At 42.7% G+C, this 22,954-nt stretch overlaps 1 protein-coding gene across 3 annotated transcripts in view; it reads right to left on the bottom strand.

The window, feature by feature from the left end:
• SLC22A23 (solute carrier family 22 member 23) overlaps window positions 1-22,954 on the bottom strand; it is a 118,076-nt gene that overhangs the window by 20,842 nt on the left and 74,280 nt on the right. Inside the window, exons 4-6 of one of the 3 annotated variants that reach the window (XM_051609803.1) lie at window positions 14,494-14,662; window positions 9,212-9,339; window positions 3,042-3,131 (exon numbers count right to left, since the gene is read on the bottom strand). In XM_051609803.1, coding sequence (XP_051465763.1) covers window positions 3,042-3,131; window positions 9,212-9,339; window positions 14,494-14,662 — 387 coding nt within the window. The remainder of the gene's footprint in view (window positions 1-3,041; window positions 3,132-9,211; window positions 9,340-14,493; window positions 14,663-22,954) is intronic. The other 2 variants (XM_051609804.1, XR_007888528.1) reach the window with 2 other exon arrangements.

The raw sequence follows: 22,954 nt of genomic DNA, 5'->3' as shown, positions 1-22,954 counted from the left end.
CATGGATACATCATTACACAAAAATGTCCTAAAAGAAATTCCAGATGTAGCTGCATTACAAGGACTAAAGAAAAAACATCACAAACATAAAAAAGGAAAAACCCAAAGCAAAATTAAGATTAAAAAAACTCAACTAACCAAAACAAACAAACAAACAAAACAGCCTCAAATCCTATACACTGAAGAATGCAAACAGCACCTGACTTTTCACTGAAAGCCTTCTGGCTCTGTCAGCTGTTTACCTCTCCATCCCTCTGCCATGTGTTAAAACTTGAAATCTAAGTCACCTGCTTCAGATGAATGATGCTAAAGTTTCCAACATGTCTCTCTGACAACTTTCTCCATAAATATACCAGTCATAAGTTCACAAAAAAGAAAAACCCCTACTGTAAAATCAATCATTAACAATAATCAAAATATAATTCAGAGAGCAACAAATAAGCTATGTGACTTACAAAAAAGCCATCACCTACAGGACTGGCTCTCATTTAAGTGGCCTGTTTTTTCTTAGAGGTAGCCTGATTTGCACAAAAGGACCTGCTCCTACTGTGATGGGCACCAGGAGAGCAGCAGCCCTTAGGCTGTCTAGACCTCAGAGGTCAATACTAAGATCCCAAAAGAGAAGTCAAACCAATGCCTATTAAAACCCCATGGAAGCAAACTATTGCTCTCTCAGTTACTAGAATTACATATGAAACCACCCCCCCCAGTCTATTCTTTGATTTTGCACTGAAGTCACCAGTTCAGAAGGAATTTGCATTAAACATTTCAATTCTGACTGATTTATGGAAGGGTGAGGTTGGTAAATAAAAAATACTTTCATCCATTTATTAAGAGGCCCATTATGAGTTTTCCCATACTCTGGAGCCCACACATACTCTAGGCTTCCTATTCAGGGACTCGGTAGGAAAACTGTCAACAAGCTAACTCTTTACATCTCAGTGGAAATGAAAACTATTCATTGGGAGACTTTAAAAATCTCACGGGGAGGGGAACCCTACCAGGTTCCAGCCCACAAAAGCTGCTGATTTCTCGTGGGATTCTCTGCATTTCAGGAGCACAGCTTTCAAAACCAGAAAGTATCTTTAAAGCCTTCAAATGAAGCCACCCACCTCCGCATCACTTGGCAAAGACAAAATAGACAACAGACTCAAATCAAGTCGCTGAAAAAGAATGTCCAAAATGACAAGTGTCCTGTGGTGATGGACTTCTGCTGGACTTTTCTGGCTGCTAAACGATACTGCCAGTAGCACTTTGAACATGAAAAGAGCTATGGAAGCCTGGCACAGAGACTCAATCAATCCCCAGAGCATGACAGCTCTGCTGCAGGAGGTAGATCAGTCCGAAATGCAGAGCTGAAACAACCTACTCTCATACACAGGGTTATTTATGCCTTTCAGGAATTCTGTCTCCATGAGCTCCCTTTGTGCTTATTTATTTATTTTTATCATGGAGGAGCAGCAGCCTGAGCTGCATTTTTGAGAAGTCTCATAGTAAAGGAATACTGAGGGCTATCAAGCCACATACAGAAATTCTGAGGTAAGGAGCTGACAGCAATAAGGGACAAAAAAATGGAAATCATAAGTGGATGGCAGGAGGCTAATGCCAGGGTGACTCATCTTACTCTCAAGAAATAAATAAATATGAAATTATTTAATAATCTCACCAGGGACCTTGGCACAAACCTTAGGAATGTGTCAATGAAGTCCACTGGTGACAAGTGAGGTGCTGCCAACAGTACAGCACAGACGTGGGACATAAGAGGGAACTGGGTGAGCTAGAGACCCTGTGTGCCCAAAGCAAGTAAAAATACAAAACACGAGGTAAGATACTGAGAGACTAATGGGAAATGCTTCTGCTGGAATATAGGCTTTTAGCAAATACTATGTTTGACTTGATTATAGACAAACACAGGTGACTGTGAGACACCCATTCATTGTGTCCATGAGATATGTGCAATTCAGACAATGAAATCCTGGTGCTCTTTTACAATTCTGGTCTCATCAATATTTGAGAAACTAAAGCTTTGGCAAGCCTATTTATAAAAGGAAATGTAATAGAGGAGAACTTCAGCTCAGCAAAGCAATATGGCTGCTGTCTGCTCACACAGCATGAGAAAAGAGAAGATATTGAAGATAGTCACACACAGGAGAAAATGGGAAGGGAAAAAGGACAAAGAAGCTGGACAGCTGTACTGTACTTGAATGCTAAAATATACCCCAGTAGAAGACCAATTTGGAGTCTGGAATGGCCTTCCAACAAAAGCACAGGACATAAATATCAACAGCGTTTAAAACTAGGATCATTTCACGAGAGCAACTGCTAAACTCCATGACTGTAATAGCAAAGGGCTGATTGCAATAATTTGTTTCAATCCTAAATTTCTAATTACATTAAAAAAAGATAGGAAAAGCCAGACATAAGGTTGCCATTGCAATCTTCAGTTGCTCACATGCAGTATGATACAGCACTTAATTAGACATTTGTTTTCCCCCCAGAATACTCACTGCAGTCAGGAAATGGGCAGCTATTAAGGATGTCTCTACCTTTCCCAGTCAACATGTACCCCTCAGCCTTATTATCCAAACCTCCCAAAATCATAGATTTCCTCAAAGATATTCCTACAGTGCTGTCAGAATATTCATGTACTTCATAAATATCAATGAAATCATCCCCATCACCTTTTTCTAAGAGTAAGGACAAAGATTATTCCTGCTTTGCAAACAGGGAGATAAAATACAGAGAAATTTCATCCAGAACAAGAAAAATCATACACCAATACCCCTTATAGGTGCTGATATAAATGCTCCAGCTTACTGCAAAACAAGCCCCAGGATTACATGCTAGAGAAAAATAGTGAAGAAATTGTGCTTGGTGACAGCATTGGAAGAGCCTGAATCCAGGGAAATTTCCATTATCATACAGGGACATCCCTAGGAGACACAGGGAACAAGTACTGCTCTTCAGGAGGCATTCAGATTCTTTTCCCCAAGACTGTGTGCTCTTTCCTTCTACAATCCTCTGCCTCATTCACTACACACCTTCCAAATTCTGCAACAAATGAGGAACAGACAACAGCTTCATTCCCACAGCATCGTCCATCCTATGCACTGATTCGTCCATCCTATGGCCTGTGGAAAAAATAGGTTGTAATCATGTTATTAAAGGCTGTATCATCATGCCTTCATGCCAGGAGGCCAAGCAAGGGTTGCCCAGGCAACCTGACTTCTTGCACTTCTCAGAGCGTGGCTTGTCAACGTTTACATACCTCTAACATTATCAACATTTAAAAAAAATCCCAACACAACAAAATGAACCCAAACAAAATCCTAACCAAACAAAAAAAATAAACAACCAATGCAAACCACAAAGAATACCTCAAATGTCACTATGTGGAGCCATGTCTGGGCCATCAGGAGATTTCAGATACCTCCACATGCGTTGCTGCTACTTACTGCCAGAGCTGTGGAGGAAACCTCAGCAGGCAGAGCAGTTGAGTTGGGCAGTATGGAAGGGTGAAGCACAGATTTTAGGAGTGGGCTTCATAAGAAAGGAGTGCTGACACCGAATCCTTGGGCTTGACACCTTGTTCTGGAGGGAGGGGGAAGTAAATGATGGAAGCCCCTTTGGTCTCCACACTGAAGCTCTCCTCTTCCTGTACAGCCATTAATTCCCCCTAGTCCCTTGATACCCATACACCTCTAAGTCCCCTCCAACTATCTTTATTCTTTGCTCCCAGAACTCTTTTCACTCTCTTATTCCCTCTCTTCTCTGCCCACTGGTTCCCTCTCTGCCTTCACTTGGTTCCCGAGGTCTCCTCTCTTAAGCCCTCACATCAGGCAAGTCCTCAGTAGAGGGTTCCCTTTTCCTCCAAACCCTGATGCTGCCAGATGTCACTACCACCCTTGCCAGGGATACAGTCAGGGCATGCATGGGCTCTCCTCTTCCATTCCTGTAGATCCAGCCAGCAAATGAGGACTTAACACTGGTCAATTTCACTCTTGGTACTTGCTATTTATCACATATTGCATGTCCTGAAAGAGTTGCACAAGCTCCACTCTCTGCTCCCAGACAACGGGACTGCCAGGAGAAACCCAGACCCTTCTGAAAGCTGATTTAACATACAAGAAGGCAAAAGGAATCACTGGCTGGTTTTCTGAGAGATGGAAATCTCTGTGGCTAACACACAGTTCTTTGTGGGACTTAAAAGGCAGCCTTCAAGTAGCACCTTGGATTGTTTTAACTGAATTTCCCACATTTACCTGACTGCCCCTTTGGATTGAATGGGATACTTAACTCTGGCACCATTAAACAACCAAGATACAGGGTCTCACAGAGGAACACACCTGGCAAGTTTGTATGTAGCAGCATCAATGGAGTTACCTGTATTATGGAGTCAAGGAACTTGCATTCTTTCCTATGCTAATACACCTGGCTCTTCATCCACTACAAGCTTTAAAAAAGTAGTGTAGTTTTAAGTATGATTATCTAGGGATATGAATTAAGTATTACCTCTCCCTACTCACAGGAACAGTGAGGAAAGAGACAGATTTTCAGACATAAGGCTTCTTCACTTTTCCCTCTGCTATTTATCCAATGGAAAAAAAAAAAAAAAAGAAAAGCATGCAAGTACACAGAACCAAGCCTCAGACCTAGCCAATAAAACATGTAGCAAAAAAACACAGGAAACTAGTTTATGTATAAAAGTCATGCCAGCATGTTGCTCAGTAGCAAGAAAGCTGAATGACTTTTATTTTTAATTTTTTTTCATTAAGAGGAAAGCCCCTGAAAAGCACGGTGTTCCTAACTGCAATCCAAACAGATCCACACACATGCTACTTGTCACCATTGTACCCTTTCTTCCTCTCTACCACATCCTACATGCTAAAGTCATCGCATCTGCTTGGATGCCTGATCTTTTCTGGCCGCTTTTGTAAATACACCAATATTAATTTTCTAAGCTTAGAGAGGAACCTTGGAAAGGAACAGCTATAACCTGTCTGCCCACAGGAGCACTCCAATTTTCATCTAGAGATGAGCAAAAATGGGGTTTTGTTATTCAGCCTGGTCAAGCAGTGATTTTTCTGTTAAGGAACATCTGAAATGTTTCCCACCACAGGGGAAGATAAGGATAACTGCACAAAGGTGGGTTTCCATGGTAGCATCAAGCCTGGTAACTGCTGGTATGACTCCTCGAGGGGTGCATTTCCCAGCACACCCAAACATGGCTGGCAGGGCTGGGTGCTGGTGCAGTGAAGATCATCTTGCAGCAGTCACTATGTTCCAGCCAGCAAACAGACCCTTCACCCCACATGCACGTATCCTACCAAAATAATGAAATCCATATAAACAACGTGCTTTTAAAGGTGTAAGACAATTGGAGCTTTGGGATTTCCAATTCCCCTAAATGCTCCTGTTCTTTAGGCAGATCTTCAAGCTTCCTTAGCATTTATTTAACTCAGATGAAATTACTGTCCTGCAGCTGCACTAAAATGTACGTTTGTTTCTTGTTCCACAGGGAAAAAGGGAAGAGATGAGGAAGTTATTGGAGAAACTGCCAGTGCTGACTTAATTTTATCAAAATTATTTCATTTGCTCATTACTGAAGCTGGATTTTTGGACATTTTGCAATATTTGTCAACAAAACTCATCAAGCCTGTTTTACAAATGACATTTCAATATGCAGTTGGATGAATATAATTCTCTTGATGCAAAAATTATTTTTAACTTTTATTTCTAAGAGAGGGCAAAGCATTGGGCCAACCAGTGAAATTTTTAGACTCAAATGATAATTTAACCAGGTCGAATTAGCACACTTGAATTTCTTAAATATTAAAGAAAATATGACCACATAAGACCAACAATCTCATTATGAAGGCTAATTATTCCTGCCAAAAATCACAAGATGCACCAATCACTCGAAAATAAAGCCACTTAAAGCTGTTGAGGTGGCAGCTCTCCTTCGGTTTTGCAATCAATAACAGACACTATGTTACACCCCTGGGGCAGCTTACTGAAGAAAACAAGGGCAATGTTAATTAACCACACTCTGGACTCCTATCAGCAACCATTGTCTCACTTTAATTTGTTTCCCATGCATACTCTCTTGCTGGCTGAGCATTGCCCATCAAACTGCCTATGCTCATTTTCTCCAGCCATTGGTTACCACAGCTGCTGGACCTTTCCACTGCAGCTGGACCACTGTCCAGACATTCAGTTGTTCTCTTCAGAAGCATTTCCCAGAAGAGAACTGGCAAACTGTTCTCACACTATAGACAGATTCAAAAATAGCAGGTAAACTTTGCTCCTATTTTTCCCCACCCAACGAGTGAACCACCTCCCTGTGGAGCCAACAGGCCTTATAGAAGGTTAGTGGCACTTTCCACTACGGGCAGGCAAAAGGACCAGTAAAAGCCTTCAGCAGGCAATAGGAATGGTGTGATTGTTCAGAAGAGAAAATAAGCCTGTTTTTTGCTTGGACAACAATTCAAAATTGCATTTTCTTCTATTCCAGAAACACTTCACCTATTTGAATGCTTCTTATTTTTATTATGAAACTCACATCACCTGCCAAAATGGGTACATATGAAATTACTGTAACTACCTGTTACACAGGATACACTAATTTGACTAGTAGGTATAAGCAAAATTACAGTGGAGTTTCCAGCTGGAAGGGACTGCAGTTGAGCCATTTATCTTTTAAATATATTGGGAGTAATTCAATCACAGGAGACTGTCACCACAATGCAGTGAGGAACAACCAGCAGCAACACAATGGCCCCTAACTACAGCAAAACCATTTCCAGCTTGTTCAGATGGAAAACAAGGAATTGAGCAAATCACAAACAAAAGCAGCGCTAGGCAGACAGGAAAGCTCAACAATGGAGTCAAGAGGATGTAGGGGATATCTGTATCAGATTCCGTGGCACTTCTTCTCTTAGACAAGTACCAGTTTTTCACCCATTCCCTGCTACAGCAGCTACTATGGGTGGGTGATTGTGATCGTAACACACAAAAGCAGATAATGCTTTATTCACAAATGGCCTGAGGTTTGTTCACCTTCTTCATTTGGGATTTCTACTTTTCTCCTGTCCTCACTCAGACTGTCAACACTACCATGCACTCAGAATCAGAAGGTCCTTCCAAAATTTTTAGTTAAGTTCATTTCATCCTTTTGATATGGCTCCACTCTCATTCTCCCTACAGAAATGCAGCATCTCTCCAGAGCTGGGTCAGGAAAGTCTTACTGTAGAGAGAGTTTCAAGAAATAAAGTGAGGGAAAAAATAATAAACAACCCCGACAATACTCCCAACAAATCCAGCTCAGAAAGGAGGCAGAAATGACGCCGTGTTCTGTATCGCTTAAAGTTTGAAAAGGGTAATGTACTGACAACTGCTTTATCTAAATGTATTTTCAGGCAGAGAATCCAAAGCATTAAGATGCATAATAATGCTCTGCTTTGCACATGAAAGGGAGTCCCTCCTTAAAGAGGAATGTATTCCTACCATGAAACTGCTGGAAAAAGTAATCAGCCACGAATAATAGTCATAAAACCATTTTGATACTTAACATTCCTCCACGGACAATATCATTACACACGGCTTAAATAAATCACTGTAGCACACAGTTGCATCTTTATAATTTTCATCAAAGGAAACTCAGGTAATTTATTTTTTCTTTCCCCTGGAATGCATTTTATTTCACCTGCAAAATCGAGAAGCTGACTAGCTGAGAAAAACCTTATTTTAGAGCTGGTTGTAAAACTCCAAATCCAACTGTGAGACATTTCATTGCCTCAGAGATAAGGTTTCTGTAAGATCCATCCCTTAATTCTAGGGAAGATCAGCTAAAAGGAGGTGGGGAGCATGCAGATCACCAGGTTAATGACTGATCATATACCCCCCAGCTTTTCTGAACTTTGCCAGAAAAATGGCGTTTACATTACAAAGCCATCTTGTGTGCAATGCAGATCCAGGAACTGTCACCCCAGACACCCAATTGACAAGCCAACAAGCTAAATGACACCAGTCTGCCAGCTGCACTAAAAACCACAGCAGTGACCTGGGTGTGAATACCACAGATCCAAACCACTTTTTCACCTTTCACTGATGAAGACTGCTTCATCGTTCAGCACTGATGTTAATGGTGACATTTTTTTCTATTCTGGATGAAGCCTGTTCCAGGGCTTACTGATGCCTGACTGACCGAAGCTACAGTTACCCCTGAGACTTTTGGCAGGAGTGTTGGTCAGTGTAGGAAGCATCATCCTCACCCATGGGTAAGGTCTCCCTGCAGCCCCTGGGGTCAGAGCAGTTAAGGTTTGAAAAAGTTGGAAAAACCCAAACATTTCCACTCTTTTCTGACCAGTAGGCAGTCTGATAGAGGCTGCAAATGACAGTGCAAAATGGGGGTTTATGGGCATGGTCAGCCCTCTGAGAAGGAAGAGGGGAGCCTGATACAAATCTGACAGGTGCACGGGTGAAATGAAGATGCAGAAACTTTTTGCCTTTGTTGGAATTAGAAGCACACACATACACACAGAGTGTCTTCTGCAAAGCACCTGGCAAGAGAGAAGCATGGATATTTCAGTGACGATGTCAGTGACAAGAAGAATCAGCTCTTCTGAAAATCATCAGTAAACCAAGGAAAGGGTAATTTCGACTCTCCCCCACTGCTGCTTCCTGCTCCCCTCTGCCCCCAGAGCAGCATCACTCAGATGATGCAGAAAAGCAAAATGGCTCTTGGAGCAAGGCTTTAAAGAGGAACCATAATGTGGTTTAGGTGTGTCACAGAGCTGGTGCTTTAGAATTTGGGGTTTGAGTGCTGCTGCTTTTCCACACCAACAAAACAAGTGTTGCATGATGGGCTGCCAGCAGCTTCCTTAAAACACAGTTCCCAGAGGCACAGAGGGCTGAAGGTGCACTCTGTAGCCGTAGCAAAATTCTTTAAGAGATGTCTCTAAAGACATAGGGCACTGAAAGGTGAGACTATAATTCCTAGGACTGTTCAACAGGCTGAGTAATTTTAAACACGGTGCTGGAGTTTGGAATTGTTTCTCAAGAAAAGCAAAACGAGTGAATGAATTAATGAATGAATGAGATGATTTTACAGGCAGCAAATAGGTTATTTGATTCTGGCCAGCAATGCCACATGCAGCCCTTAGAGAAGAGCAGAGGGATTTGTGGCTGCCTGGCTGGCTATCCTACTCACCGGGCACCACTCCTTTGATGTCGCTTTCCGTGTTCATACTGTTCTTGTGCATGAACTGAAGGATCAGTTCTTTGGATGACTCAAACTGCTGTGTAGCCATCAGCCACCGAAGGGACTCTGGGAAAATACTTTAAAGATGGAAAACAGGTTAGGGTCGCTTCCAAGTTTCTGTCACAGGAAGAAGTGACAGTGTTTAGCTGCTCATTTCACCATTCATGAGCTGTGTAATTATTTACAAAAAAACCCCAGAAGAATCACTTATGAAAAAAATAAGAGGGAAAAAAGATTCAGAATGTGTGAATTAATGACATTTTCTTTTACACGGGTTCATAAATGATACAGGAACTATCCCATCACCTAGTAATACGACATTAGAATTCTGTAACATATTAGAAATGTCCTGTCTGTTAATACAATTTTGAAAGAACTGGGAGAAGGAGGAAGCGCTGTCTGCAATAGACATTTGCTGCTGAGCAGGGAATGAATGAGTTGTGCAGTTAACACATGGTAAAATTCAGACCAAAGAAGGAAAATAGCTGACAGAAGTGATTCGGATTCTCTGGTGAAGATGGAGAGAGGAAAGAGAAGAATTACTTTTTAGGACTATCATGGTGCAGATTTTTAAATTTTTAAACATGCCAGAAACGTTCTCCCACATATGCAGACTTTAAGCCATTTTTTTATACAGGTCAGTATTGTGTATGTACCAGACAACATGCAGCTGTTGCTCTGAAAGCCTCCCCTACTAAAGACAACATTATGTTAGTTGAGCCACCATAAAAACATACACATACAGAGTTCCAAAATAAAAATAAAAAAATGTTTTCCATCTCAATTTTTCCTGCAAATGCTGACATTCATAGAATCATAAAATCATAGAATCATCCTGGTTGGAAGGGATGAAGGTCATCAAGTCCAACCGTTCATCTCAATCATTAGCTTAATGGATCAGTCTTCCTTTTTTTTTTCTTTTTTTTTTTTCTTCTTCTTTTTTTCTTTTTCCAGATTAATCAATTTTCATACAAAACTGAAAGAAATATGTAGAACTTAAAACCAATAAACAACAAATCCCATATTCCATAGATTTGAAAACTTTGAGACCTGACCACAAGCATATTTTTCTCTCTTGTTTAGGCCTCATTTTCACTACTCTAAAAAGTCCTTCCAGGAGCAAATTTAACAACCAATTTTAGCTTGAAATATATAATAAACCTCAAATTTCCTTCACAAAACACTGATCTTTGCTGTGGCAACTGTCTTAGTTCTTTTACTTCTAAGCACCGGACCAGGCAATTGCACCATTATGGTACTATCTTCTAAGCTTGATACAATTTGGAAGACAGCTTAGCAAAACTCTCCATCCTAGATAGGTAATTATCTTAAAAAAACAGGAGAGAAGTCAGGCAGACAGCAATGCAAACTATATCAGGTAATAAAAATACATAACAGTCATGATGACAGCTACTCAGCTTGCCAGGTTATTTGCTGCCACTGGTGCTGCACAGATGCTCTGGCACCGCCTCCTCTAGGAAGTTCTGTGCTACAAATGTATGTTCTGAAAAACTAAGAATTCTTTGAATGCAAAATCTCCTCACGCTTGGCTCTGGAGAGAGGACAGCCCCACCATAAAAGCTGCACTTCTTGAAGGATCCATTTATAGGTCCCAAACAAGCACCCACTCCTGAGGAAGCGAGTGAGCTGCAGTGACAGGCACCACGGGGACAATCCCTGTATCTGCCTTCCAGCTCCTACAGGTTTCTCAAACTGGAAGTGCTGAAGCCTCATGTCTTTCAGCTGTTCCATTATGCATGGCCAGCAGTAGGAGGCTCATTTAAGATCTTTACAAACTCTTGGGCTGCTTGGAGCTGAGGTTACCAGGCACAGTAAGGGAAAGTGCTGGCCGCCCCATTTCTGTGCAGGCACCCAAGATGCTCACTTGTGGAACATGGACCCTGCAGCCAAGGATGCACCTGCTGCTGGACCTTCTATTGCCAAACCAAGCATCACCACAAACTCAAAAGCAATTAAAAAAAAAAAAAAAAAAGGCCAACCACTAGGCCCCTGTGAACTCCTGCACAGGTATTTGGTCACAACCTTGTGCTTCATCACCTGGCTTTAAATACTATTTGAATGAAGCTGAGACAGCTTTCTGTCCAAGGCCCTCAGTCTCCCAGATCACCAGGCTAAACTGACTGCAGACACCTGGTTGATACTCTTCTGCTCCCTCCACCAGAGAGGAAAGCACCAACCTTCTGCAGTCAAAGAAAAGAATGGGGAGTGGGTAGGGGGGAAACATTCATCTCCTGTGTCACACCTGCTGTCTGGGAGAAGAGAGGGGGAAGAGCAAGAGGGACATGAGGTAAAAAAGATCCTAAGCCCAAGAAACTCTAAGAGCAGAGAAGAATCTTTGGCTGCCAGAAAAAGGCTGGGCAGGTACCATGCATAGTTGGAAAAACAACCATGATCCTGTCCAGATGCAAAGCAAACCCATGTCCATGCAAAGGGTGTAGTGTGTCAATTAGGGATCTGCCCCCAGGCAACCAAAGCAGTCATTACAACTTTGTGTCTTCGTGAGGGTAAATCCTATCTAAGAGCATCAGAAAAGAATTGGCCACCTCTTCCCAGTTCTTCAGTTTTGGTTAGAGTGAAGCAGGAGTTTATTTCAGAATATTGATACTTTTGCCAACCTCCATGGCACAGTCCTGTCAGGAGCTTCCTGCATCCAAAGGAGAGGAAATAATGCCTCTGTGTAACTGGAGCTCCCCTTCACTCATGACCTGAACACACACACTTTGAAAGCAGCCTAATTTCTATTTATTTGTTTTCATATGCTTGTCACCAATCCTTGTGCTTACATGGGTGCCTGTCTTTATAAAACAATCTGAGAGCTCTGCAAAGGCATTTGCTCACTTTGCAGGTGTCCCAAGCAACCAGTCCATCCCTTCTAGACAAATCTGCTGCTTTCCCTTTTCCCCTGCTCCATGCCGAGCTTCCAGCTCTGCTCAGCCACCCACCTCCTGGGGACACTATAGCCTCCTACATACATATGGCTGGGAGCAGAGCAAATCTATAGATAGGACAGGACTAAGCCCCAGCACAGAGGGGCAAAGAGCACTCTCTCAGCAGGAGATGGAAGTGAGGAAGGAGGAGTCAGCTCATGGACTATTGCAGCATCTGTTATTGAACTCACTGCTTGGGGTACACAGTGGGGAATCAACAAGCAGTGCAGTTTTCCAGTTCTTTTATTACAAATCAGTTACTTTCCTTATTTAATCTGCAACATATGTTGAGAGTCCACACTCTGTTTCTCAACACAAAGCCATGGGAAAAAGGGAGGAAAGGAAAGAGGTAATAAAACAGTAGCACTTTCCAGAAAATATGCAGCAGACAGAAAAGAAAAACCTAAGAGAAAAAGTGCATATTGTACCATCAGGGTAAGGAAACAGGCATCCTAACCAGAGTCCATTTCTGCAAATGAAAAGCCCCAGACAATTCAAATCCTGTTACTTTGGCTCTTACCACTATTTCTCAAGCTGTCATGTCACACATTATACAAGGGGGATCTACGTGCATGGTCTGCCTGTCCTGTCTAGCCAAAAAGCCACAAAGGTCTTGGAGATTAGGCAACCAATGTTACCATTTCATATTGCTTTAAATGTCACCCAGGGATGTCATTGCAACAGGAATGTACAAGACACTGACTCAGCCACCTGGAAAACGTGCTAATCTCCAGAATACTTTGGAGGGGTTTCTGCTGCTCATGTCATCTATCCTGTTTCTTAGGTGTCTTCATACTATTGTACTGTCCTTTTGGACACAAATATATGTAAACATTATGTTGGATATTGGGTTCTATCCAGTGGTGGATATAATATTTTCTAGCTGGCAGACATCCCAACAGGAGGTTTTGGAGTAGACCTGCACGTGTTTGTATGTGTGTAACATATGGCAGGTTTGGGAGAACAATATTGTACATTAACAAGAACACTCTAGCTTATCCATCATCAGGATAAACATTGACAAGATGAGACTATTTAGATGCTGATTGTTGGAAAACCAGGTGGAGAAAAAAAGAGTCATTATCTTGTAAAGGACCTGTAACTTCTCCCAGTGTGCTGCATTTTGCCCTCAGCTCAAGCATGTCTACCTTGGGGATAAGTGAAGAAATCCCCACTAAGGGTTATCACCAAGAACACAGGAAAACTCTGTAAGACCTTCATGTATTACTAGAAAAAATCTTACATACTGCAACACATTTTTACATGTTGCAACTTGTCAGGTGTTATAAGTAGCAGCTGGGCTCCTCACCGTACATCAACAACTTGGTCCTGCACAGTGTGGTGGCCTTTCTTCCTCATTTTTGTCAGTGTACAGCAACTAAAAATTTTAGTCTTGTTAATGTATCTTTAAGACATATGATCTAGTGTGTTGTTACTGTTATGGTCTTGTACAACACTACTCTCATATGCCTCTGTTGTGTTATGCTGCCACTACGTGTCACTATTAAGACAGAATAATAAGGAAAGATTTTTTTGGGAGTTTCATAAAGTTCCTGTGGTGCTGGACCTGGCAGCATCCCCAAGGCAAGAGCCACACTGCTTCTCTAAGGATAGTTGTACCAATGCCCCAGTGTCACCAGCACAGCAGGCAGAGAGAAGTGAGAGCAGCTGGGGGGGAGAGGAATCCTTGTGGGAAGGATCCTGAGCCAACTGCCTGGCACAGACCAGCCACTCAGGCTTCAGCACAACATGCACTAATTTGGGCAAACTCAAGCAGCAGGCAGTGTAGTTCAGGGCTGGCTACCTGACGCACACAAGATGACCTCGTGCCCTTGTTCAAGAGCTGACATGTGTTGGTTTTAACCTAGTTTGGCTAACCCAGGCCAAAGAAACCAATAGGGACGGGCCAGAACCACAATCCAGGTTTTAAGGGAAAATACTAAGCTGTGGAGCCACAACCTGACAACAGTGAGGCTGAGATGCATCTGCTCAATAACTGTTTTCATCTTTAAAGGGGAAGTAATGGATAGAACCATACAAAGTACAACTTGCTCAGTGAAAAAGTACCATCTCTCAGTTTCCCAGCATGTCATAGCATGTAACTTACATGCATGCTACAGCAAATTATAAAGTTACTTCTTGTTTCAAAGTCAAATCTTCACAAAGGGAAAGGCTCATATATGTATTGTGAAGCACACAAACTTCCCAACAGTGAAGCACCTCCCAAGTCCAACATTAGGAGCTCATGTTGTCTTTGATCTGACAGGAGGAAGAAATACTTACACCCAGTAGAATAGCATCAGCAGGAAAGGACAGATGATGACTGCCTGGAGGACCTGCCAGTCCCTGCAGAGGGCAGCCAGCCCCGGCATGAGGAACTGCCCCGCCATTTCAATGAAGCTTGCCACCATGGTGATCATGAACCGGTGCCCAGGAGGACAGAGCTCTATCCCTGAAACACAGAGCATGTGCAAACACATTAGCCTCAGTCCAGAAAATGCACCCACAGAGCATCTCTTCATTAAACTTTCAGGGAGTTAATGTCATTCAAGACTTAGCCAAAGCTATGCATGGTCACATAAACCTTGTTTCTTTATGTATTTAGGCTTCAAATACCCCAGCAGCAACAGAGAAGCCCATGAACAGCTGGCTGTGCCACTAACATTGCAACTTCCATACACCTATTGCATCTCCTGCAGACCTGCTGTATCCTAATTGTCAACTTTCCTGCAGTTTCACCCAAGGGTATTGTTTTACCAAACTGTAAGACACTGTTTTTTTTTAAAGGGAATGGAGGCTAAAAGACAGTCTATATATTTCAGGTCAAGCCTTTTCATGGTTCTCAGAGACGTGGCACGCCTTTCCAATCAGTTTGCTGGGAGACAGAAGATCACAGCTCTCAGCAGGGTACAGGCTTCCAGCTCATACAGAATGTCACCTGCCCACAGTTTAATATGCTACGACTCAGCCAGTTTCAAGCTATATTTTGCTGAATGGGTTGTTTCTGAGTCTGCTTTTTGTTTTCGCAGTCACTAATCTTGATCACCTTTCAAATGAGTCGGCCTCCCATCTGTCTTATCCTGTCCTCCATCCTTCCTTTTGCTGTGGGGCAATTTACTAACACAACTGGTTGTCTCAGCTGCCTTGTGACAAGTGAGTTCAGGAGATAAATTTTCCTTAAACACTGACTACCTTTATTCAGTCCTCACAAATGAAGATGAATCTATCAGAATGACTGCCTAAAAAAAAAAAACCCAAAAAACCCCGAAATATAGAAAAATCACAGAAGAAATAGCAGAAAAATTGACTGCTTTCTGAAAATATATTAAAACAATCTTTTATTCAGCAGAAAGATTGCAATAGAAGCCCCTATTTAATATTTCCCATTTGCCCACACTCACTTTTACAGATTAATAATTAAGCACAATAAACCTGCCACAAATGTTGTGTAGTACTTATTGCCATGCTGATACTGAATCATAGGCTCGTAAACATTCGTGATATGTTGCTGTCAGCATTGTTGCTTTTCCTTGGGATATTTCTTATGGTTGTTTTAAATTAGAATTTAATGGTTGTAAAACTGTAATTGAAAATCTATAAGACAATAGAAAGAGACGACAGCTGCTCCTTCATTCACTCTCTCATCTACAGCTTGTTCAGTATTTACCACTGTATCACAGATTTAAACTAGTCGACTAGAAACTAGCTTCTAGATCAAATGTAAGACTAAATATTACATTATTTTTCTCCTTTTTATTCAGCCAATGAGAGGAACTATTGATGGATTTTTGCCAATACAGAATAAAATGTATCTGTTGTGAGGCAGCCCAAATTTTCATTAGCTTAACCACAAACACAGCAGCTTTGGAAAAGAAAGGGAAGGAAGGGTAAACTCAAACACTCTCACTTGCCATAAAAGGCTTTTATATTTTAATTAGGAAAACAAGATTAAAACACCGGAGCTCCTTAGGACATTAATATGGTTTCATTCTTACTAATGAAGTATCCCCAGCCTAAGCAAATTTTTCTTATTCTATCCAAAGAGGTCACTTCGGTTTTATTTCTCTAATCATCAAATATAAAGCAGTTCTGTTTGTTTTTCTAAACCCTAAAGTCCCAGTTACTCACAATCCAATATTCCTTTCTTAAGTACAAGGACAAGTTTTGTTGCTATAGAAACAGGAACTCTGCATTAGCTAGGTAAGGTTTTGGCATTTCAATTGTATTGCCTAGATTAGTATCAGATTAAAAAAAAAATAAAATTTACCAAGAGAGCAACTTTTATATGAAGCCAGAAAGAAGTCTCCAAAGAATACAGTTATATGTTATTAAGTCACTGGTGCAGAGTACATAACCCCATATGCAGCAGTTACTCATTGTATATTAAAAAAATAAATACTTCAGAGATGGTCTTTCATCTATTTTCTTCTCTGGATTATCACACACACACAACCAGTTTTTGCCCTTTCCTCTAAAAAAGCTGGAGAAGACAAAAGAACAATCCCTGCTATAGCTGGGTGAGCATGACTTTCGAGTGACATCAGCAGGCACTCCATGTACATGAAATATCACATCTCTGTTGAAATGTTCAACATATTAGGACAGCCTACTGACTTTCCAACATCTCTGGCATCAATTTTATATGATAAAAGATTCAGCACTGAATTTTTTAGCAAGCATCTATCAGCCAACGTTTTCCCACCACAGCACCTCTGCCCCAGCACCAGGAAAGGCTCCCTGCACCCTGCTGACACTTACGCTGGTGCCACGATGCACTCAGGCATGAGGCCTCCAGGGCTACAACAATTTCCACCCAGTTTGCATGATAAATTACCAACTCACATGAAATTTCTACAAGGCAGAGAACAGCTTTATCCACCTGTGACAAATCCAACAAGAAAGCTCCAGTTCCTTTACTCAGTGAAAAGGTTTCCACCTCAACTACTTTATGGAGCATGGAGAGTCGCGTCAACTCTTGTCATACACACAAATCATGGAAACTACCATCAGTACCAAAAACTCCTGGGTACATCTGTTTGCTCTACTTGGAGAACTTTGTGTGGGCAAGGAGACAGGTGTGGAAAGAATTCTGCTTCCTTGCCCAGCATTTCTACTCTAGGCAGCACAGCCAGAGCAGCAGATCCAACTCAGATCCCTAACTTCCATGAAGCCATAGGTACGTGATTGTGTGGGCAAAACTAAACCCATATGCAAAGCAGTCCTGCAGTACTTGGGCAGTGAAATCAGATGTGGCCAGGACTGACTTTCTCATTGTGAACAGACACTGAGTAAAAGAGGACACCAGAAGTGCAGAAGTGGACTCAGCCAACTGCCCATGGCAGAAATGCTCCACTCTGTAAGCGTGACCCAGCAATCGCCTTAGCACAGGTGGTGCAGACCTGGTCTCTGCAAGCATCACAAGACACTGAACATAGGGGGCTCATTGCATGGCACGTGCCCCTGGCTCGGAAACACAGAAACAAAGTGTAGAAATCCTCCTTTCATAGCCTATCCTACACATCCTTCCTCTGCAGAAATGACCAAAGCCATGTTCAGCAGCCTCACAGTCAGCAAACCTACAACAGGGAGTGCTGGTGTGTGAATGACGCCTTTTCTTACAAGGGATTCAAGCATTTTTGGGGGCTGCTTGATGCACCCAAAGTAACCCCACTATTAATGTACAGAATGTGCAGAGACACATTCTGGCACAGAAGGGTCAGTACTGAGGCCAGATATGTTACTCCATGAGTCTGCATGCAGGTACTTGTACAGAAGTATTAAAACTGGCAATGAAAAAAGGCAGAGTAAAAGTCTCTGTGTTTTGAATGTAGGCGTCTGTGAGAGCAAGTGAGCAGGCATCAGAAAGATGGGCAGAGCACAGGCTCAAGAAATGGCACATGCCCATTTTGCCAGTCATGCCCTACCCATTATTTCATTCAAGGAAAGGAGGCACAAACAGATCTATAGATAATGTATCAATAAGATGATGAACAGGATCGGAGCAATAAAATATCAAGACTATGGGAAAAAAAAAAAAAGAGAAAAAACAAAGAGAAAAAACAATTAAACAAAAGACTGTAGACATCATAAACTCCTAAACAGTATGAAAAGCAATTCCAAGCTGGTTTGCTGTTGCCTGTCAAGCCTAATTCACTACAGTCAAGAACAACTTCACTGAGGTGGAGAGAATGCAGCAGTCACTGCCTCTTGTCCTCTGTGTCACATAGGTGAGCCTGGCCAGAACAGGAGTGTATACCCGAATGAAATCCATGAGAGAACAAAATCTCCCAGGCAGGTTTTGGCATGCTGAATTAAACTACTGATCCTTAAACAAGAACCATTTTATCTCCCTCACTCCTCCCGTGTTCCCCCTGGCGTGGAGACCTTTGAGATTCTAGTCAGAAAGTACAGAAAAACTGAACGAGCCTTCACAGGGAAAAGTAGCCCTATTCATAGAGCACATAAAGCACTGAGAGGCCCTTCTGCAAGTGCATCTATGGTTTTGTCAAAAAGAAACAGCATAAAAACATCAGTGAATTAATTCACTACAATTATACAGTACTTGAACTCGTGGATGCCACTTATGTTGCCTCATCTGGAAATAAGTGTGCCTGGAAGAACCAAGGGAGCGGGGCAGAAAGGACAGTGTTTCTGGACTCAGGCCATAGGTGGATGAGGTATGGCACATCTTGGACCTACACATATCTTTGGAGTGTCTGCAGGGAACCACTGATCCTGAAAGGTTTTACTTTTTTTCTGACTTTTGGAAACCTAGAAGTAGATTGGAAAGATTACAGGTCTCTAGATCCATTACACACCAAAAATCAGTTGTCCCCAGCAGCTGACCAAAAAGGCTGGGATTTACAAGAAAGGACACGACTCCATCGCTTATCTCTGCATAACTGGCCAAATTTAGGAAGATCCCAACTCCTGTTACAGCTCAGATGGGATGTCAGGGGGAGTTAGAGCACCTGCTCCGAGTGGGACCCGGGCACTCTTCCCACCAGCGCACCGCATGAGCTGCATGGGACACAAGCCAGGAGGGCTCTTGGATTGACCCTGCCAGATGTATGGCTGTGAGAGTTCAGACTTCTTGGGATGTAGGCAAGGAGGGAGCTAACACAGGGCCTCAGGAACACCTCAGGAGCTCATCCCCACTGTGCAGCAGGACACGCCATCTCTCAGTCTGCCTGCCTCAGTTTCCATCTATGATCCAACTGCTTTTTGCCTCTCAGTTTTGCAGGGCCAGGCCTGAAGTGGAAAGGTTCCCAGGAGAAAGAAAAAGGCCCAGCAAACTCTGAGCTGGTAACAACCTTGAAAGGTACAGACAGAGGCCAAGTTGATGTTCATAATACCAGCTGTTCTCTGGTGTTGAAGAACACGGTGCCCAGCCCAGCCACAACTAGACCTGACAAGGAGATAAAGTAAGAATGAAAAGATAAACAATACAGTTTGCTTGGTGGAAATAGGGCCTTCATCATTTTTCTGCTGTTTTCCTTTTACTCTCCAATGAGCAATGTTAGAGGTATGTCTAATGGCTAAATGACAGCAGTCAGTCCAGTTTATTCTGTAAAAGCCTGGCCCCATTTTTGATTGGGGGGATTTCTGTACGCTTTCCCAGGAGGTTGCTGGACCTTCTCTTCTCCAATGGGGATGCCTGCCAGAGAGACTGATTCTTAAGAATTATGATCCACCCAAGGACAACCAGCTGTGGCCTGGCAAGGGTGAGAAATATTACTCTTTTACAGTTTTAGTAGTAAACTTAATGTTAAGTAATCTTCATCATTAAGTTTAAGACTGTAGAATCCTTTAAGAGTGATAATTAATATTCTAGGCCTAGTATAGAATTTGATAATAAGTAAGTTGCCAGCATTTTTAATGGTTAGCCTTTGTTGTTTGATTTAATTATAAGAAGTAAAATTCACTGCTAATATACCTAATATATATATATATTAGGTAATACCTAATGCTAATGTATGCATTCAAACTGCACTTCTGTTCAGATCTCTCAGCTCCCCTACACTTTTGCTGTACTTGTGCCTTTTGTCCTGAACAGTTAAGATCCCAACATTATATGCAATAAATCTTGATTAGTGCATGTATGTCTCGTCTGCTGTCCATTCCATCCGGGACACCAGAGCTGTTCCCTCACGTGGGAGGTAACCACTGCCCCTGGCCATCAGCAGAGAAAGGCATGATAAAACCAAAGCCCAAACAGCAGGTTAACCACAGCAAACGGGTGGCGCTGGTGACAAGGGGCACATCGATTTTAGATTGGAAAGGGCGAGTAGCCTTTGCTAACAGCTTCTCTCCCTTGGCACTGGATGAGAAAACCCCTGGGCTGATAACCTTGACAACAATTTTTCAAGCAACCTCTTCTGAAAAGAAGACAGAAAATTGAGTTAAAATTATCTCAGTATGTCATGGCCTGCCATCTGCAATGCTGCCCTCTCCCTTCCCCAGCTGGTTCCTCTCTCCCATCCTCTCTGCCTGCAGCTGTGGAAGGAGGTGTCATTGCCATGAAGAGATTGAGGGACACATCCCATCCTTTCATAGAATCATAGAATCCTAGGGGTTGGAAGGGACCTCGAAAGATCATCTAGTCCAACCCCCCCGCAGAGCAGGGTCACCTAGAGCACATCACACAGGAACACGTCCAGGCGGGTTTTGAATGTCTCCAGAGAAGGAGACTCCACAGCCTCTCTGGGCAGCCTGTTCCAGTGCTCTGTCACTCTCACAGTAAAAAAAATTTTTCTGATATTCACCTTAAACCTCCTATGCTCCAATTTGTATCCATTACTCCTTGTCCTATCACTGGTCATCACTGAAAAAAGCTTAACTCCATCTTCTTGACACTCACCCTTTACGTATTTGTAAACATTGATGAGGTCACCCCTCAGTCTCCTTTTCTCCAAACTAAAGAGACCCAGCTCCCTCAGCCTTTCCTCATAAGGGAGATGTTCCACTCCCTTCATCATCTTTGTGGCTCTGCGCTGGACTCTTTCCAGCAGTTCCCTGTCCTTCTTGAACTGAGGGGCCCAGAACTGGACACAATATTCCAGATGTGGCCTCACCAATGCAGAATAGAGGGGGAGGAGAACCTCTCTTGACCTACTAACCACACCCTTTCTAATGCACCCCAGGATGCCATTGGCCTTCTTAGCCACAAGGGCACATTGCTGGCTCATGGTCATCCTCCTGTCTACCAGGACCCCCAGATCCCTTTCACCTACACTGCTCTCCAGCAGGTCAGCCCCCAACCTGTACTGGTGCATGACATTTTTCTTCCCCAAATGCAAAACTCTACACTTGCCCTTGTTAAACTTCATCAGGTTTTTCCCCGCCCAAGTCTCCAGCCTGTCTAAGTCTCTCTGAATGGCAGCACAGCCTTCTGGTGTGTCAGCCACTCCTCCCAGCTTGGTGTCATCAGCAAATCTGCTGAGGGTACATTCTGTACCCTCATCCAGGTCGTTGATGAAGATGTTGAACAACACCAGTCCCAGTACTGACCCCTGAGGGACTCCACTAGTCACAGGCCTCCAACTAGATTCTGCCCCATTGACTACAACTCTCTGACTTCTTCCTTTCAACCAGTTCTTGATCCACCGACCTTTCTCACTTGGCCTTACACTAGTACACTAGTAACTAATAACTTGCTTTAGATATCAGAAACCCTCGTTTGTCTTCAAAGACTGACATTTATTCATAGGATATTTGCACAAGGATGAGTAGCAAATACTTTTATTTAACAAAATAAAATAGCTGTAAGTCATTTGCAAATAATATATCAAGAGGAATAAGAGGTTAAATCAGTCTCTAGCATTCACTCACCAATTTCCAGTCCCAAAACACAAAGCAATTCATGCACTACAACCCAAGTGCTAAGTACAGCAGAAACCACAAGCTGACTGCTTTTTGTGCCTTTGCAGTTTTCTCTCCCCACCCAGTTTCAGGCTATGAGCCACCAAGACCTTAATTATATAGGAGTATCCCTTGGAGAAAATTGCCAGGACAAAGTACCTGACGTCTGGGCAACAGCATTCCCACTGAAAAGAATCCCAAAGGAGACAGTCTGATTCTAGAGTCATATTCACAGTTTCATATTATTTAAAAAAATATTAATAAATAAATAAAAAAATAAACTATTTTTGATGGCTTTTCTCATATTACTACGCACCCGACGCTTAATTCCCTCCATTCAAGGACCCTTGAAGATGTTCCCTTACCCCAAAAGGCAGGAAAAAAAATTAGACTCAGATGAACAAAACCTATGCTATCAGTTCAGCAGAGGAAACTCAGGTGACACAGTGTTATGTGTAAAATGCAGGATGCCAGAAATTCCCAGTGGTGGTAACATGCGAAAGCACCAGGGCTCGGTTTGCCTCTCTGCCCCAGCAGCTGCTCAGCTCAGTCAAGGGAAAAGCACAGGCTGTGGCCTGAAGATAGGATTTTGCGTTTGGACTCTGCTTTTCAACAGAGCAGAAAAGAAAAGAAAAAACATCTCACAGGACTTAGTTTTCCAAGCTGCTCAGCACTTCTACAGGTCCCACCACGGCCGCGCTCCCTGAGCGGACAAGCTCCGGCACCTCCGTCACAGCGATCCTGAAGGCTGCTGGAAGGCGACCCCATCCCTGCTGCTGCCATATTCACTCATTCCCACCAAGCTCTCTCAAAACTCAGGGACCTCTTTTTCCTCCAGCATTCTCTGCGGGATTTGCCCTTCACTGTAAACGGATCATCTTGC

This window comes from Apus apus, chromosome 2 (genome assembly GCF_020740795.1).
Source record: "Apus apus isolate bApuApu2 chromosome 2, bApuApu2.pri.cur, whole genome shotgun sequence".
Taxonomy (NCBI): Eukaryota; Metazoa; Chordata; class Aves; order Apodiformes; family Apodidae; genus Apus; species Apus apus.
The sequence above is the reverse complement of the archived record's forward strand: the minus strand, read 5'-3'. Positions and strand labels throughout refer to the sequence as shown.